At 42.1% G+C, this 20,358-nt stretch overlaps 1 protein-coding gene across 1 annotated transcript in view; it reads left to right on the forward strand.

Annotated features, from left to right (window-relative positions):
* nfatc1 (nuclear factor of activated T cells 1) overlaps window positions 1-20,358 on the forward strand; it is a 48,337-nt gene that overhangs the window by 9,352 nt on the left and 18,627 nt on the right. The window contains exons 4-7 of the mRNA XM_083899913.1: window positions 244-446; window positions 2,857-3,029; window positions 5,239-5,379; window positions 17,608-17,663. Of these exons, the coding sequence (XP_083756039.1) occupies window positions 244-446; window positions 2,857-3,029; window positions 5,239-5,379; window positions 17,608-17,663 (573 nt within the window). The remainder of the gene's footprint in view (window positions 1-243; window positions 447-2,856; window positions 3,030-5,238; window positions 5,380-17,607; window positions 17,664-20,358) is intronic.

A 20,358-nucleotide genomic window follows, 5' to 3' on the forward strand; every position in this document is an offset into this window, starting at 1 on the left:
AGGATCAACATCTTGGCAGGCCTGAGATGTACTGATGGAGGAAGTGTATCATTGGTAGTAAATTAAAGAAGATGGAAATGGTGATTACAAGATCCTAAATGGGCACTTTGTTTGAAAACCACCGCGCTGAAAGCCTGAACTCTGACAGACCCTACATTTGTTTTTTGACAGAACGCGAGTGAATTCCTTTTTGAGGACTCAACCGCAACTGTGTTCTCTCTCTTCTCTCTGCCTCCCCTTTAGCTCCACGGTTACATGGAGAGCGAGCCGCTGACCCTGCAGCTGTTCATTGGCACAGCTGACGACAGGCTGCTGAGGCCTCACGCCTTCTACCAGGTCCACCGCATCACTGGGAAGACGGTGTCCACCCCGAGCCACGAGACTTTGCACAACAACACCAAGGTGCTGGAGATCCCACTGCTGCCGGAGAACAACATGCGGGCCATGTGAGTCACCAGAACATGAATCCATCACTGAAGTTTTCGTTGGTTTTAGTCTGAATTAAACAAATGAGACAATTTTATGGTTAGGGTTTGGTAAGCGAAGACTCGTCTTTGATTCCAGAATTGACGAGGTCTTATGTGGCTTCCCAAAATGTTGCCTGAATGTGGTTGAAAAGTGAAACTTTGACCACCAGAGCCTTAGTATTTTAAAGTCTTTTAGGGCAAGACCACATCAAGTCATCTGAAACAATCCCAAGTCAGGTCTGGAGACATTTAGACAAGACCATGTTGTGTCATATCAGTCAGAAAGTTAAGACTTGAAGGCCAACTGGAATCTCATCCTTCAAGATAAGTCCAAGTCAAGCCACAGCCCAAATTCAAATAAGATATGATTTTTCTGGGATTTTACCAGGTCAAAATATTGAGACATTTTGGAAATATTGGTTTCAAGTCATTCTTGAGGTCTTGAGTCAGATTAGACGAGTCTAAGTCAGGTCTTAAGACAAGTCTACATTGAGATCTGAGACCTTCAAGGCTTAAGAAAATTGGGAGAAGCCCATGCCAACATTTTGATTCATTTAAGATAATTCCAAATAAAAAATTCAAGCAATTTGAGGCTGATTCATGTTGGGCTGTGTGTTCAATCAAGTTCTTTAAGGTCAAGTCAAAGTCAAGGTCATGTCACAGCCCCACAGATGAAGAAATGACATGTATCTTTCATTTCTTGGGGAGTTTTACCAGGTCACAACAGGAGACATGAATATTTATTCCCATGCAAGTCAAGGCCACATTTTTCTTAGTCTGACTTTAGTCCAAGTTTGAAATCACAAATCTGACATGTATGAAACACTATTGATATAAAATATGGATTTTGCTCAGATAGCGTGACCATCTTTCACTGCTCTGGCTGCTCTGCAAAGATGGACATCAGACTTTGTTATTTGAAAGCCTTCATATTCTAATTCAAGGCATTTTCTTGGATGCATCCTTCACTTCTATCTGAGGGGGATTTTGGTACAAATTAGGCTAATTAAATCCTCCCAAACTGTGTTTGATTACTGCCAAAACATGAAAAAGCTGATAATCTGGAGACATGATGTTGACTTGTTTTGTGTGTCTGTGTATGTGTGTATGTGTGCTTGCCCCCCTGTTGTGTTTGGGTTTTGAAAGTGTTGCCCTCTGCACACAGACGAGTGGCTTTCACATTTTATAAGCCACACAGATCAGATTACCGGGGGAAGCTTAAAGCTGCTAACATCGGGCCCGGTGTTTGTGTCTGAGCTGCAGGCAGGAGCAGCATGTTTGCATCAGCACTTTCTCTGCTTTTTAATGGATGCAACACATAAGCGCCTCTTATACAACGCCATCTCCTCGGGATACGGTTTCTCTTTTCTCACGGACGACACGCCTCAGAGAGCTTAAAGTTTAGGCCGGGGATTTGCAGAAGATTTATTTGTACAGACATGACATTTTAGTCTAACGTATAGATGTTTTATTAAAGTGGTGAACACAGGCGGGCGTTATTATATTTCTGAAATAGCTTCTCTTTAGGCAATTTAGGGGAGCACGTCTTGAATTAAACCATTAATCAACTTGAGTCCCCATTTTTTCACATTTGACTTGGTGTGACTCCAATTCCATAAATCCAGTGATTGAACTACTCGTAGTTTTTCTTTGTATTCGCACTGAAACATTTGTCAGGCACTGAGCGGACGCCTCAGTGTGTGTGGTTTAGCGCTCGGCCTGTGTGCGTAGGTGGAGAGCAGAACAGCTGGGGTCCTCAGCATCAACACCTGATTGCTTCGCCAGCGGAGCAGACCCCAGTGTCTGGCAGGAAGAATGTTAGGGAGTGTTCAAATGTGTGTAAAAGTTGACATTAACTAGGCTTTGAGGAATGTGGCATCAAGTAGCACGGCGGTGGAAAAGCTAGGTTTTTTGGTGAGGTATTGTGCAGACTGGGAATGGTGGAGAAGAATGGCAGGGTGGTCTTTTATTAAGTGGCCGATGAAGACTGTGACACTGTAAAAATATATAACTTTTGGTTTTTAGAGTTTTTGTTGGGGAACAGTACTTTAGAAACCATCTGTTATCGATCATAACAAAGATTTTGATATAATTACAGTCCCCAGCCGTGTATTTCTACAGACTTTTGTATTTAGCCCAGGAGTAAAGTCAGTGAGGTGTAAAGGTTGAGGGTGGTGGTGTTAATCTTCTCTTGACATGGCTGCAGCCTCTGTCAGGACACTGTTGATGGAATCCAGAGTTAATATCACTTTCAATTTGGCTGCAGTGCTGCATAAATCACCACCTGAATAACTGTGAGCTTGTACATACATCATAAAAGATAATTTTGCCTGGTGGACAGAGGGACTTTGGCAGACGCTGACTCTCCGTCATGTGTCTCCACTAACAGAATCGACTGTGCGGGGATCTTGAAGCTGCGTAATTCAGACATCGAGCTGCGAAAGGGGGAAACCGACATCGGACGCAAGAACACACGTGTGCGGATGGTGTTCAGGATCCACATCAACCAGGCCACAGGGAGAACGGTGTCCTTACAGGCTGCGTCCAATCCCATCGAGTGCTGTGAGTACATCTTGTTTTCCTCTCCTTCTCCAAAGCCTAGAATCCTCCGAAATTAATGCTAAAATCGTTGTTAGTTTAGTCAACTAAGTGAGTTACAATATCTCTCTATGGGGTCAGAATGTTTATATTTTCATTTTCTTGGCATTGAAATGCAATCAATGGAAGAAACGCTACTTTAAACCACATGCATTTAATTACGTTCCTCAGAGATTTCTCGTTGCGTTCAAATTTTGGTCAGAAGTCAGGATTTTTCCAACTCGGAAAGACGGAGCAACCTCACAAACCCTTTACTCAAAAACTGCTACTTCTACTTATTTATTTATTTCCTCGTAAAAATCAGTTTTACATTTAATACTGTTCAATTTCAATCAATGGACATGTTGCTACCCTGTTTAGCACTGTTATGAACAGGTATTGCTAACAACGGCGAGTCCGAGTAACTTTTGCGTCCATTTTTACAGAATGATGTCAACTCCCAGTTCTGAATTATGGTGTAAATGGAACGCACCGTAAATCCCATCAGCCTCAGCTATAAACTGTGATTGATGGTTGTTAGCAAACGTTAGCATATGGTAGCACATTAAACTTGGATGACAACCATGCCTTCATGGTCATTAGCATGTTAGTAACACCATAGTGCAGTGTATCTTATAATGCTGAGAGCAATATAATGTAGTAGTAGTCGTAGTAGTAGTAATATTAATAGAAGTACATAAGTAGATAAGACACTTTTACCCAGATTAATACAAAAAAGCTTTATTGTAATTTTAGCCTCAGCTACAAACTGTGCTTGATGCTTGTTGGCTAACGTTAGCATGGTGACATGTTAAACTTGGATTGCAGCCATGGTCATTAGAATGTTAGCATTGTAACTGCGCCCATAAGAGCAACATGCTGTAGTAGTAGATACATTAGCTGTAGACTAAAAGTATCTGTTATAACATGTTCTAATAATCAAAACTACTTTTAAAAAACAACGACTTTATTGAAACTTCTAATATCTGAGGATTTTCTTGAGGTTTCTTTCTTATTTCCCCACATTTTTTCCGACGATCTTGTCATGTCACGATTGTCAAGCTCACCGAGACAAACTGTGATATCTAAATTGAAATTTGAACATTTGAGGACCTGCCCAAGTCATCAACTGATGCTGAAGCTATGTCGTAAGCAAAAAAGAAGTCAAACAGTCGTCAACTTTTTCTCTTAAAATGAAATAGTGTCAGGTTTTTCTGGGTGTTTGTCAAACAATGCAATCAATCACCAACATAAGAACAATGGACGACTTTATGAGACTGGCTTGATAAAGTCCATTGACTGTCAGCTCTGCACTACAGCCGACCTTCCTCTGGACCAGGACACACTCAGGCACATCAACCACTTCATGTGGTTCTGGCTCTGAGAGCTGCCATAGAGATTAAGTCTTATGAGGTAAATGAAAGACAGTAGTTAAACCATGATCTCAGCCCCTAGAAATAGACCATTGTTAGTTTCTGAACGGCTGCCACAAAGCAATTGTATTTTTTTTCCCCAAATTCACTCTGTGTGTGTGTGTGTGAGGTTATTCAGCAGACAGATGCAGAGAAACGCAGAGAAATGGGAAAAATTGATGGTTTCCAAAGACAGAAAATTAGGGTTTTATCAAAATCAGAACGCAGCAGCGTCGAATTACGAGAAGATGATCCTCACAAGAGGGAATTATTCCCCGTTTTATTTATCTTCTGCTCATGTGTCGCGGTCAATCGCGGTAAAATTGCAGGTATCTTTCACGGAAGAGACCTGACCTTGGCATTTAGATGGAAAAAAAGTTTGTAAACAAATCATAACAAATAACATATCATTTCAGAGCAGGGGGAAAAAAAAGAAAGAAAGGAAGTGAGGGACGAGAAGAGCAGGCCAGAAGAGAGGGAGGAAAGATACTCTTAGAACTAAATATTTGAGCGCAAACATCCAGTATAATTTGAGGAAAAGACAAATAATAAACAGAAGGGGAAGCCTCTTTTTACTTCGAGGCAAACAGGGATGTGACACGAGGAGGCTGAGGTTTACAGCTGCACCGACGCCTCTGTGGAAGCGGTCTAGGTAGCGATTCAGCCTGGGCCTGGATGCTCAGGTCTGCATGGGGAGTGGGTGTGTGTATTAGCCTGAGTACGATGAGTATGCTTTCTCTCTTTCTCCCTCCCTCCCTCCCTCCCTCCCTCCCTCGGAACAGCCCAGAGATCAGCACAGGAGCTGCCGCTGGTGGATCAGCAGAGCCTGGAGACGAGTCCCGCCCACGGAGGGGAGAGGATGCTCCTCAGCGGACACAACTTCCAGCACGACTCCAAAGTGGTGTTTGTGGAGAAGGCTCAAGGTAAAAGAGGAGGAGGAGGAGGAAGGGCTTCAGTGTCTCAGTGTGTGTGTGTGTGTGTGTGTCTCCTGATGTTGGAGAAAACCCAAAGACTGCTCCCTCCTCTCCCTCCGCCGTCAAAATATCCTCCATCTTGCCAGAGTGCCACATGTGGTGCACATTAATGTGCTGTATTTTTAACCCAGCAGATTTACATTTGCAGAAGTTTCCATTGCCTGTTCAGCCGAGGAATGGATCACAAATGCAGCGTGTGTGTGTGTGTGTGTGTGTGTGTGCATGTGAGTGTGTGTGCACGTGGCGTGGATGCACACAGGTTTGTGTGTGTGTGTGTGTGTGCGTGTGCCAGGCCCCAGTATTTGTTTCTCTTTTTCTTTTCTGTTAAGTCTCTTTGGTTTGGAGCGAGCGGGGACTGCTCCCAGATGTTGGTTTACAAACAGCAATTTCCTTGATTAGCTTTAGCTGAAGCAACGTGAGGCGCGGTGTGGGCCGAGGCTCGGCAATGTAAACACGAGTGATCCTATCAGCCATGTGACTCATTCAAGAGAGAGAGAGAGAGAGAGCAAAGGAAAGGAAAGAAAGACAGAAAGAAAAGAGGGGAAACCTTTTTCATTGTTCCACCTGTGAAAGCAAGAGTTCAAGCCTGGCCAGGATCAGGCTGCACCTCCTCCTCCTCCTCCTCCTCCTCCTCCACCACCTCTTCCACCCTCTTACTGTACAATGGAAGAGGGAGATTGTTTACCAAAACAAGAGGAGATTATTTGAGCTCAGTCCTCTTTGATTAACCTCGATCTTTTCCGGAGAAAAGCGCCAGATCACGATGTAAATACACACCGCAGAGGCAGAAACACTAAAGCTGCTGCCTGTTAGGCAAAATAAACAGTCAGCAATGATGGAAAAATATAAATATCCTCTTTGGCACCTCCACACTCTCCACATACAGTTTGTTCTTCTGATGTTGTTTCGCTGGATCAGCTCAGTCACATTCAGAATCGGCATATTTTAGAAATCCCTGGAGAGAAATTCGGTTTATTACATTTGTTCCTTCAGAATTAAAATAACGCTCTGGAAAGAGAATTAAGAAAACACCAAACTAGCAACAGATAATACATATACATAAACATGACAGGAAACATGTGCTTAGTGCTGCGAGTTCTGTGATGAGAAATGAAACGTGTGAATGTAGTTTACGTACAGAAACTATTTTAAAAATGTCATTACGCCGTCAAAACCACGGGGTTTATAAGACGTGGTTATATCTACGCTGCGTAGGAAGTTATGTGAGGTTGTAAAGTTTAAGTAAAAGTTATTTAAAGCTGTGTTTTTTTACGTAACACAAGCAAACAATAAAATATAGACTGAAAACACATGATCTTACAAAACAAAAAAGTGAAAGAAAGAAACTAGGATCAGGACATGTTTGAATAATAATTAATAGACAATTTACTGAGCAAATAAATATATTTAATTAAAAGTCATTTATTATTTACGATCTTTAATTACTTTTTAGTGAGTGTGTGATCACGTAACTGAGCAGAAGCTGCTTCTGAAATTATTATTATTATTTTTTTAAACTATTTACAAATTAAATTAGCATTTTATTACTAATATCTAGAGGAAGATTTCAAAGGATTTTTTGGGTCAATCTTACCTCGTTTAATGCCAGTAAAATATTCTTATATGTATATATTCTACTTAAAAAAAGACTTAAAAAAAACTACTACTGTCACATTAAAGTAAATAAGAGTGAATAAAAGAATATGAACATATATAAAAATCAAAAGAGAAACAGAGATGAGAAGGAAACATCATGCAAAAGTTATAAGCCCACTCAAGTGTTGTTTAAAACTACAGAACAGCAATTAAAAATGTTATATTGACATATTTTATGATAAGTTAAGATAAGGTAGTCCTTTATTAATCCCACAAAGAAGAGATGTACCGTGTTACAGCAGCAAAACTCAGTCAACAAGTTATAATATTATATATTTAAATAATTAAGGTAATAAACATGCAGTTTAACATCTATTGCTATAGAATCAAGAAAAGTATTAAATATTGTCAAATAGACTATTAGTGAGTAAAGTGGAATATATGCAGCCTAACCTTAATATTTACAGTGTAAAGACTGGAGGATTATATTTATAAACACACAATAAACCAGTTATACGCCTTTAAACCACTAAGGGTAACTTTGCCACGAGAGATTTGGCCTCGAGCGGATGACATTATTTCTGAATCATGAGCATATTTATTGGGCTCCGTTGAGACACGGAGCTCGACAAAAGAAAAGAAAATAAGCTCACACCTTTGTAAAGCATGGTTAAAGTTAGGGACAGAAGCAGCAGCAGCAGCAGGAGGTTGTGCTCCTGTGTGAGCTGTGAATCTGACTCTCTTTAAGGCCATGTGAGCCTCTGGACAGGCGTTGATGGGTGTGCTCCCTTGTTTTTGACGAGGGTTTCCCCACGTCTGGCACGAGCATCAGATTCCTGGGCAATCCTGCCATGGAAACACCCTTGAGCCAGGCTTCCACAACGCTGCACCCCCACCACCCCGTTATTTTCTCTCCTTTTTCCTTATACTTCCCTCCATCCTTCCACCTCTCTATCCAAGTTGCCTCCGTGCCACCAGCTCTCAGGTCATTAACTCTGAGAGCTGTGTGTTCCCCGCGGATCGCACTGGGGCTTCTTTAAAAATAGACACAGTAAACGAGTCGGGACGTCATTAATCTCAGGGGTGAGATGGCGTCATGAGCTGCAGTCTAATAATCCCAGGAAGATAACACAGGAAGGTGCACGGTGTTTGAAAAACCGCTTTAATTCTGCTTCGTGTCGTCGTCGTGATAGAGTCTGAGGGTTTAATTTGCCTTCGCTGTTACTTCGCTTGGGCCAAAGCGCGGGCTCTGAGAAACAGTTTAACGATCAAACTCATAAATCCTGAGTGGTGGATTCAGTTGCCATAAAGGGCTTAAGCATTTAATTTCACCAATGCACAATTTTCCTGCAAATTTTCCAATTAGGCGCTCTCACGGAGAAAAAAGAAAGAAGCCCTGCGGTAACACAACATGTGAGCACTGACACAACAGTCCCACTGGTTCTGTGTTAGCGTGGATGTCAGAGTTTCCCCTGTAATTATATCCAGGATGGGTCACCCTGCTGCAAGACGCTGCCAACAAGCTAAAACTTTCATTTGTTTTGGTTTCTATTTTAGTGTCCAATGGTCTAAATGATGTTTCCACTCTGCTGACAAATGAGAATCTGGGGAAACACTGGCGTGAGTGTTTTCAGGGAGAGGAGAGAAAAGAAGAAGGAAGCAGCAGCAGCAGTGGCTGTGATGTTTTTGTGCATGCACAGATTCATATTCATGTTTTCGAGTGGGTTGTTGTTGTCACGCATGACTCACTGGCGAAGGAAACCCCTGTTTCCTCTGCAGAGACGCTCACACGCCGTCACCTGTTCCTGCCGTTTGAACACAGCAACGCTCATGCTAGTCTCGCTATCTTATCGCGCGCCCGCCTGCTTTCCTGACATCGGTTGCAGCCAATCACTCATGTGATATTTCAGACATCGAGCCTGTAATCTAAACCCGACCCCGCGTCGTCGCACCTTGCTTTGATTTGGCCGTCGCTCTGCGTGGAAGATGCTGTCGGTGATAAGTCACAGTCACTCCATTTGCTGAATGAGGCCCTTTTTTTTTTTTTCCTGTTCTTCATTCACCTCTGTTTTTCTCCACGTTTTCCTTCTCTCGGCTCTGCTCAGATGTGATTTATTGTCTGTAAGTTGACAAGTCAGACTGTAAATAGAAATGAGAGACAGAGGCGAGAAGATGAACAGTGTGTGCAAACTGTGAAGAGAAAAAAGGCTTTTCTGAAAACTGGTTCACATTAAAAACACCTCATACTGGTCACAGAAAGGTCAGCACTGCTCTACTGTGAAAAGCCTTTTTATGATACCGTCATGCTAGGTTAGCATAGGGCTGTCGCGATGGGGAATTTTAGCTGTTAGCATAACAAAGTACAAATACTTTGTTATTGTACAAAATTCAGTTATTTATATTTCTAGCAACTTTTACTCCACTACATTTCCTTTAACTAACTTTGTTAGCAAGGCATCTTGCTCCGGAACACGCAGAGCTACCATGGCTCAATCCTCACTTTTTTAATACTTTTATTTCTCTACAGTAAATGTCATACTTTAAAGCTTTTACTGAAGTAATATTATAAAAAAGTGACTTTAACTTATAGTAATTTTCTGCTAACATACTTGTACTCAAGTATCTCTTTAAGGTACTGCAGCAAAGTTACACCAAACCCATTTTTTGTCCCGGTATACATATTAGCAACTTGTGTCGTAGAGCTCCTGGTGACCACACACAGAAATTATAGTTTTCTTCTCTGTTTTGAGTAGTCTTGCCGCCGACAAGTACGTGACGCCATCTTGAAAATATGTCCAAAAATGTCCGATGTGAACTGTTAGCAAAGTTAGCTACCAGGCTAGGAGTTCAACCCTTGAACTCAATGACACATTCAACCCGTGTCTGAATGTGTCATATGGTCATCTTGTGTTGTGGAAATGTTGGCTACTCTGCCTCCCCATGGTTACCGATGTTACTGCTCCATTTCTTCTAGCGTATCTGCGTGTCCGTAGCTGTTAGCACTAGTACAGAAAAATCCATTATCTCGACATATTATGTAACATTTCACACCAAAACCATGTGGTTTGCCCAGAAGTTGAGTTTTCATTCTTGACCTTTAAAGCAGCTAACCACAGTAGATGCCGTGTCTGTGTTGTCATAGTGATTGTTGGGTGTTTGTTTGGTTTCCATATGTGCCCTTTCACCTGCCCTCAGCCTGTTTGCTCACAAGATCCGATCTAATTGATTTTAATCAATTTTCCCTCTGCTCAGTCTTTCCCCACACAACCATTTCTAATAGCTTCACTTTAGAAGGAAATCCTTGCTGCTTAGAAACCCCCTAATGACAAGAACACTTGCACATCTGCTCAGCTGCACAGTCTCGACAATAATCAGTTTCTCCGACTCGCTCACATCCACTGAACCTTCCTTTGCTCCAGTCGTGGCTGTGTTGCTGTATTTTCTGTTGACCCAATTTTCCTCACTTCCACGGTTTTTCTGAGATCTCGATGAGCTGGAGCAGAAAACTGGAACACTGCGGTGTTGTTGGCCACAGCAGCGTCAAGAGAACGAGGACCTGAAAATTGAACTGTGACAGGATTATCACGCTGCGAGGCTGCCAGATGGTGTTTGGAATTACCTGTAGAAAATAAAAATGACACACAGGGCCACCGTCACACTGTAAAGCCCCCGAGAGCAGAATGACAGTAGAGTAAGAGCGGCGGTACAGTTGTTGTAGCTCCGCTCAGAGCTGTGGTTTTGTTTAGTGGGAGTGTTGCTTTGCTTCAGCGGCGGACATGGTCAGCGGCCTCGGTTTTGTTGCATTCATAGAACAATGACTTCTACTTGAAGCCATTCAGTGGTTTGGCTGCCTCCGACACTCCGGAGAACAATGGCTGTTTTCATAAACAAATCAATTACAGCCGCATAAACAGCGTGGATGATGTTTTCATAAATTACAGTGCATGATTCATAAAAATTGCAGGCCCGCTTGGGAAATTTAAGAGATTATTTGCCTCCAGATGATATTGCTTGGTGCTGGGCACCGTCGTAGCTCTAGGTTAGTTGATGTCAGGGTCTGTTGCCTTTTTTTCTTTTATCCAAGCCGCCAAGACTTCCACACCACAGCAGCTTGCGTGCAACCTTTAAAAGTATTTATCGAGCTGAGTAGTGCTAGAGCTATATAATAAAAAAACAATAGAAGAAATAGGAACTTACTTTACTAAGGCTGGGTATCAGTTAAACATTTTCAATACAGTATCTAGACTTCAATACTGATTCCTGAACTCTACCTTTAACAATCCCAATTTATTAAGTATCTTTTAACGAATTGAAAATGGATCCTCGTACATACCTTACATACTATCATTTATTCGCACACACACACACACACACACACACACACACACACACACACACACACACACACACACACACACACACACACACACACACGTGTTAAGCCACGTCTTCCTCTTCTCTTTTGTGGAATGAGCTCCAGCTCTGGTCGTAACTTCCTCTTCGCCTGGAGACAGCCAATCACGAGCACCGTTAGATCTCCGTCAAACAGCATGCTCTTTGCTCATTAACTCCTTAGATACCAGAACATTTCATATCAAATGACAACACACGACCGCAAAAAGTCAGTGCCACGAAAAGTGCCTGAAGTTTGTCGCCAAATAATAATTTCATTCCACGTGATCACACCACAGAGTTTGAGACTTCTGACTTTTTATGAGACGGAGACTTTGAGAGTTGGAGCTGAAATGAAAGAGTAGAACTATTTGGTAAACGTGAACTCTGGAAGTATGCAGGACCAGATTTTTGTTAAAAATAACCATAATTGTGCAACAGAAGTGAAGAAAACATCTTGGATGAGAGGTGTGATGTCTTCAACTTAACTCAAGCAAGTCCAGCTGCCTTACAGCGAACTTTCACAGACACTTGGAACAAGAGCTTTGGAAAAATTTAACCAACCTTTTCTGTAGCAGTAACCGTCTGATGAATAGGAAAAGTACTTCTCGATCTATCTGTAACATAACTCTAGGAAACATTGATCGCGTAGAAACCTATACATTTGTCAAGATTCGACAACAAACTGACCAAATCCACGTGTTTTCAGGTCAGTGAGAAGGAGGAACTTCCAGTCATCAGTCAGAGGACAAGGGAACTCTTTGAGCGTGGCACATGTGCCTGGGCAGAGCATGTGTTTATATTTACTGTAGGTTATGAGTGCTTGGGCATGCGCCACCCCGCTGTTTCACTCTGGGCATCGACGGTTTTCTCCACCCAGCCCCAATTAAGGAGCACAAGGGGCTGCTTGATTCCCTTTTATAAACCCAACATGACAAATAAGTGCATTGTATACGGTTTGATCCACCGTCGCCTGCCGTGACTCTACGCAGCACACCAGCGCTGTGTCATTGACTGCTCTGTGTTATGTCTGCTCGGGCAGAGTAATGATTTGTATAGACCACCGCTAACGAAATGTGAATGGCGCGTCCTCTGCACAGCTGGGACGCTGCCAACGCGAGCGCGGCTCGTGAGAACTGGGAGCGAGGGGCACGGAGTTTGTGAGGTTGAGGTTTCTAGGGTTGTTTATCTTCGATAGAGCAGCAGGCCAGCGAGTTAGAAGCCATATTGTGTCTATTGTTGGAGCCGCTACTGGAGATTGTCATTGGTGCAGGCCTCGTGCAGATGTTGCCCTATAACTCCGGAACGTTCTGCGGTGATCTGTTATCCGCTGCGCTCCTTTTTAAACAAAAGGCATGGCCCGTGAATGCAGCGTTTCAGTGCTCGTTTTTCAGCTGTGGGGAGGAAGTTTCCTGGCAATAGGTGGAATAATGCTCAGTTTGATTTTCTGTCTCTGTATTGATGTGAAAAATTATCTGACTGTGAGTTAGAGAGAGAGAAGAGAGAGGGAGGCAGAGAGAGAGAGAGAAGAGGGAGATCTGAAAAACATGTTTACCTCCTGTAGTTTGACGTCGGCTGTGAAGGCTTCCCCTCTGGACAGGTTCCCAAAGAGCAGAGAGGCAGAGGGAACGAAGGAAAACAATTGAGACGAACCAGAAGATTGCATTTTATTTTTATCTTAGTTTATTATTATTTTTAATCTGAGCTCCTAGTATAGAGTTTGTGCATTAGGACCCACTTTTTGAAGATTTTCAAGACCCAAACCAAAAGCCAGATTGTTTCCTTTCTTTTCATCAGCATTATCATCATCTTTGTCTTTCACTTACTCTTTGATTGCCTTGCCAGGTACACTCTTAGAAATAAGGGTTCCAAAATTGTCCTTCTACAAGGGCTGAGGTTCTACCTGGAACCATTTGCTTCGGAAAAACCCTTTCCTGAAGAAAGAGTTTTTCAAGGGTTCTTTGTAACACTAATGGTTCCAGTAAGAACCATTTTGATCCAGAGAACCCTTTAAAACCCCTTTCCTGAATAAAGGGTTTTCAAAGGGTTCTAGGTGGAAACCTCCAAAAATGGTTCTCCTATATAAGCCAAAGAACCTTATATGGTTCTACATAGCACTTTTATTTCTAAGAGTGTAGGAAACCTCTCCAAACTTGGAAAGTACATCAGAACCTGGTTATAGGGTGATCAGATGAATGTAGTTACAGCAAAAAAAAACATTATCACATGTCGTGTTCCCTTCCGCTTCCTTTGATCTGCATGCAGGTCACGAAGCAACCATGGGAGTGGCCAAAACCCTTCTTTTTAGGGTTCATCGGTCCCCGCTGATGACCTGCAAAGTCATTGTGCCACCTACTGGCAACAGGAAGTAGACCTTCTGTAGCATTGCTTATATGAAGCTTTTAGAGCGGAGGTGTACATGTGGTCTCTCTCTCTAGCGCCACACAATGGCCATTGCAGTCGTTCCACACCCCGACATTGGGGAGGAATTGGTAAACGAATAGTTCCCAAGAGATGTTTGTGAAATTAATGAAAACACATTCATTCAAGTCTGCCAATTTGTTTGAGGACCCCCAAAAACATCTCACCTGACCCATCTGTGGGCCCCGACCCAGTCTTTGGGAACCACACTAACCCAGAGGATGGGGAAATCTTCTGGGTCAACCATCTGAATCATTTCCTGCAATGACCGCGTCTCTTCTTGTCAGTTTTGGGAAACGTTGCGCAGATGCAGTCGGTCAGCGATCGGTTTGCGAGGAAAACACTCCCACGGAGGTCATTCCTTTGTTCCGAGCTCATGTCGGACGCTGCCAAGAGTTATCACAAGATAATCAATGGTCTAATTTCTCACATGATTACACTCACGAAAATGCATTCGCACAAACACGTGAGTCTTGAGTTTCCCACCGGTGCGGCTGTGGCTGACAAGACTCACTGATTAGACGAGTCTCACTCAAACATCCACATGTTGAACTGTAGATCGGTTAAAAACGACGTCAGATACTGAAACATTTTAAAGGCCCAGTTGACACAGACACTTAATTTCCTGATTGTACAATAAGTTGTTTTTCATGATGAGCCTTTTATATTTATATTAAGAGTTGGGTCAGTTCTACGGATCACCATGTTTTTACAGTAGCCCACAATGGACAAACTAGACATCTTTTGTGTTTTGATGCTAACTGAAGGCTACATAGTTTCTCCAACACACTTTGAAAGGAGGATGAGGGGAAGGTTATTCAGCTGCTACATGCTACTTCCTCACAATACAATATGCGATACATGGTCCACAATACCAATAATGTCGCAATACAACGATCCTGTGATAATCATTGTATTGCAAGACAATCGTACAGCGATATCTGGCTAACTGAAGAGGTAAAATTGCAGGATTTCTCTATTTATTCACAACATAGAGAACAAAGTGCATCAAGTCTATATATTGAACATGGATGAAGGATGGATCTCTTATCGTAGCTTTCTCCGCCGCTATCCCGTTGTTCGGTCAGGTAACTTCCACAAGATAATAATGATTTATTTGTTAAGAAAATCCTATTTTTACAGTGTTCATTTAAGTGGATCTTCTTTGACATCTAATCTATCGTCCCACTGAGTTTCAATGAGGATTTTCTCAGTAATTTTTGCATAATTCCACTAAAGATGTCAATAAAATGTTCTGTAGTGAGAAGATCAAAGATGACGATAAAGGATTTTGTTATAATTGAGAATTTCTTTTTCTAATAATAAGCAGCTTTTTTACAGTTAAAGGTTTTACATTATTTCCCTTTAGCCATTAAGTGTAAACGGGAGGAACACATGTGTTTCCTAACTTCTCTGTTGGCAGACGTTCAGCTCAGTTCTCCTCTGTCTTAACTAATGTATAATTGATTTAAACATATAAATAGGCAAATACGATTGAACACACATGTATCTAATTTATCAATTAAGATATAAAAAGGTTTGTTTTTGTCCTGATGAGCTTATATTTAAGCTCTTGCATCACCCTCCTCTTCATGTCTACTTCAGACCCCGCTCTCTTATATAATGACTGTCATTTTTTGGCCACATGTTGGACATTTTTCATTTCTGAAAAGTCGTGCAGACATAATAACAGGAGTTATTATGAATAACAACCTGTGTTTAAATAATAGTCTGTGGCACGGGGGGGGGGAAACGGGGCAGGCTTCAGCTGCCAGACGGTGCTCGAAATATTAAGTCGAGCACACGACGATCGAAAACGTCTGGAGAGGAACCCGCCAAGAAATTAGAATATTAAAACACGTAGCCATGTCCCAGTTCCAGAGAATAATACTCAGCAGGTGCACTGGAAAAGTGACCAAAGTCAGGATAATCGTCAAAATCTCCAGAATTGACATCCTTTTAGTCCTGTGTTGCATATCCATTGAATCCTTCTGTGCACATGTTTATTTTTTTAATTTTTTTTCTAAAGTGATAAATGTGGTTTGAATTCTTCACGGAGTTCCAGAATCAGACAGGGAGGAGAAGTCGGGGGGGGAAAAGGGGAGTAAGTGCAGAGAGAGGTAAACAGGTTCCCAGTGTCTCCTCAGACATAATAGAAGCTGTCAGTGTCTGGCTGCACCTCCTCCGTCTCTGCCACCTCCTCTCCTCACACACAACGTTGTAGCGCGTCCGTCCACACGGCTCTGTCTGCTCCACTCCAGCTCAGCGCTTATCAAACTCCACACAGTCTGACCTCAGCTGAACCTTTTTTCTCCCTTCAAATATTCCCACGTTGAGTCAGTTAAAGCTCCGGTCTGTAACCTTTAGGGATTTTTTTGTTGTTGTTTATACTGTGATTATTCAGCCTCTGTTTGAGTCCTGACTGAGGGAGCGTTTGTTTGTATACAGCAGCAGTGCAAAGGAGGGTGGAGGCAAATAAAGTTGTAGTAGAATTCACTTTTTTATCTTTCCACGTGTCATATGCCGTGTTGTTTTGCTGTTGCTTCTGTCACTTCCTGTGTGCAGGGTGGGAATCTAAGTGTCATGTGGAGCTAATAGATTTAATTAGCATTACAGGGAGTCATTTGACAATGGTATCTTGATATTTGCTACCGATTTCCCTGAATTGATTAGATTCTGATTCACAAGATCCCGTTTAATTTCCACGTCTGATTCAATTTGATATTGATTCTTTCGAAAAAATAAAACATTCTGCTCAGATATGAAAGTGATATTAGCAGAACTATTAATTAAAGACCCCAAATTTAAATGTAATAAGGCACTTTTTATTTAATATGCCCACACAGTGCAACTTCATTGTGCACCTTTAACACATCCATCCTAGAAGTGCGGCAGACAGTTTGAAGTCATTATCACGTTGTCCAGCAGAGGGTGCTGTTGACAGTAAAGTGTTGTTTTCAGTGTGTAGTCTGCGAAATTTGTGCAGAGGATACAGGAAATGGCTCGATTTTGGGACGTTTTTTTAATTGAAAGTGGATTTTATTGATTAATGATTAGAAAATCAATGTTTAAAAGTCACACACGACAGTTTTAAAGTCATTTTTGACTCGCATGTCTAAAGATGTTGCCCTGGTTTCCTTCCTTTTTGCATTGTGTGAATTGGTAAAAATCAAGTTTTTCTCATAGGTCATTGGGCAGAAAAACAAATTAAACTTTGTTTTCCACATCCTTGTATGTTTTATTGTCTGAAGGGAAAACCTCTTTAAAGTGGCATGTTTGCGAAGGGGAAAGGAATTACCAGAAAAGGAGAAAAATACCAATACCATCATTTTATGAGCATAACAGACAGATTCCTGTGAGGAGGAGAAAAAAAACAAAAAACAGAAGAGGTTTAGAAAGCCGAGGCGAGTTGTCAGTTTCCAGTGGTTGCATATTAACGAGCCCACCAGCTGCTCGAGCATGCTGGGATTCCACACAGCGATGAAGTCAAGGTTTCTCTCGTCCACCAAAGATGTCGCTCATCTCTCTGGTATGACTCGCTTTTTTTTTAGGATTGCATCAGATTTCTCTCTCTCTCTCTGGGTTTGTCGTCTTGTTTCCGTCTCGGTTTTTTGTCAGACTGAGGATATGAGCTCATGAGCTGCAGGTCAGACACTATGACGTGTGTTGATGCCCCTTCAGCAGCAGTTTTATATATATATCTTTTTATGACTTTTCTTAACAAAAGCTCCCCTTTTCTCTCTCTGTCTCTATTTCTTTGTGTTTTAGACGGACATCACCTGTGGGAAACTGAAGCTAAGGTCGACAGAGACGCCTCCAAGTCTGTAAGTGACACATGTGACACTTTTATCATGAATGATCTGCTCTGATTACAGGATGAATGTGGTGAAGCAGCTGTTGTTAAACTGAATTAAAGCTCCAGTCTGTAAGAATTAGTGACACCTAGTGGTCAGACGACAGATGGTAACAAATGCATTATGTAACTACGGTGGCCTTCACTTAAGCAAGCCCCTTGCCTAAAGTACATATAAATGGCTTATTCCAAGTATTTTATATAGTTATTTTGCAAATAAACAAACATACTTCCATGTACTATTATATATTTTATTACTTTTTTAGATATTTAATTATAATTTTCCATTTTCCAAGAACAAATAACGGGAACAAACAGAGACAAAAAAATAAGCTATATTATATATTTGATATAATATTAGATTTCTAATAATAATAAACCATCCCAAATATCACAGACTAGATCTTTATTATTTTAATTAATGCGATATTTGCCAGAATCTTCATGAACTCTGTTTGATCCAGACCTTTACTTTGAAGGGTCTGTTCCACTTTAAGTACATTATTATTAATTATTCATTGTTATTCACTCGCACACATGAAGACAACCTGGAGAATGGATATTCAAGGCTTTCTCCTCTGGAAAAGAGAAAAGAAGGATGAGGAGAGGTGGTTTCAATTTGAGATTAAATTTACCTCAAGTTCAGCATATCATTATTATTATTTTAAATAATGTGATAGCACCAATGAGACTGGTCTATACTCACCATAACACAGAGCTAAGTGTAAAAACATTATAAAACCTTCTGTCATGAAGTGATAGATGAAGATGAATATACCAAAAAACAGTCCACAGTATGTTTACTGTAAACATGTGACCTGTGGTGTTGTGGTCTCTCATTTTTACTCACTGCAAGGAAGCAAATAAGGACATTTCCTTCAAAAAAAAGGGATTCATTTAAAACCAGGCACTCGCCACAGAATTATAATTAACACTGGAAACACACACACAGCGGTCTGCACTGGCAGAATGAACACACACACACACACACACTTGTTATTATATCTTAGCGAGGACACATTTTAGTCCTTAACCATCACAACAAAGTGCTTAATCTTAACCCTTAACCTAATCTTGATACTTACCCTCACCCTAAAACCAGGTCTTAACCCTGAAAAAGCACTTTAAAGTTCCCCACAAAGATATAAATATGCACACACACACACACACACACACATGAAATTTAACAGGGATAAAAGTGTGGATTTGTTGAGCTTCTGAGGTGGAGCCATGGAAACAGCCAGGTTGTGTTTGAAACACGTGATAAAAAAAGGTTTTCGAAAGTTCAACCTTCAACCTGAGTTTGAGCTTGGCAACGTGTGCTGTCGACACACACACACACACACACACACACACACACACACACACACACACACACACACAGAGATAGAGAGAGGGAGGGAGGGAGGGATGCAGTGGTGGGAGTCTGGGAGATAGACGAGGGGATTAGACGGTGTCTATATTTGAGGCGTTGCACCTGCTCCCTGTGTCTTCTCATTGCAAAACACACACTTTCTCTCAAATCACACACACACACACACATGTACGCACAGGGACTGCTGGGACACATCTGTCTGCATGAATATACAAAAGGCCTCCCCCCCCCCCCTCAGCCCCAGTCTGCTGGACTGATCCCAGTTTAAACACTGACGCCACGTTGGCCAGGTTTAACCTCTGCTGCTTCACCAAACCACAGACTCTCAGAGTCCCTCGCGGCCTCCATCACCTGCGCCGGTGATGCTCCGTCCCCCATGAGGCAGTCAGGTCTGGAACCAGAGGGATGATTTAGTTTCCGTTTTGAAATAATTTACAATCAGACGCGTCGGGATATTCGTAATAAACGTAGATTAACGGCCGTGAAGCGCAAAGTCCAAAAATACTTGTGTGGATTTCACGCTGTTTACACAAACCCTGACCATCCGCTCGCTCCCCTGTGAGCGTTTAACGCGATTTTACAGCACAACACGTGTGCGCATAAAACCTTCAAATCAACGTTCCCACTCGTGCGCGGCTTGGGATTTAAAAATTCAGGGCCTGTTTTTCATGCGCATGCATGCAGTGACACGTTGGACGGCCGCCACGCTCGAGTACAACGGCGCAAATATGTCCTGCTCAAACCTGGACGCAATTACACAAACGGTGGAGCGTTTCCAGAGCTTTTTATCAGCTAATTCTCCGCGGGACGGATGAACGGATGAATGGATGGATAAGGGTGAGGAGGAGAAGTCAAAAAGCCTCATCTGGCTTCACTTGACTTGTAGTGATTTAATAAAAACGTGTGTCAGCTTTAACCTGTACTTGTCCGGGGGCCAGCTCTCGTCCTCGCACACCGCGCCGCAGACATACGACTTCCTCCCTGGCTACTGAGCAACACCTCTGACACACTTCATTCAGGCTCTATATTCACATACACATGTGTGTTGTGTGTGAGGCGGACGCTCCTGTAGCCTTCGCGGTCTTCCTGACGCGGCGGGACGCTCTGCTGGGGAAATAAACTATCAGGACACTCCCGCGGTTTAATTTATTCACACCATCTGAGTTATTCGCTGTTCAAATAACCAGGCTTCTCTATAGGCTGAATTAATGGTCCCTGTGTGGCTCGTTTTGGGATTACAACCAGATTTTTCAGAGCGGATTTCTTATCCACTGCCCTCATACAACGCACA

The sequence above is a fragment of the Microchirus variegatus genome (assembly GCF_963457635.1).
Source record: "Microchirus variegatus genome assembly, chromosome: 13".
In the NCBI taxonomy this organism is placed as follows: Eukaryota; Metazoa; Chordata; class Actinopteri; order Pleuronectiformes; family Soleidae; genus Microchirus; species Microchirus variegatus.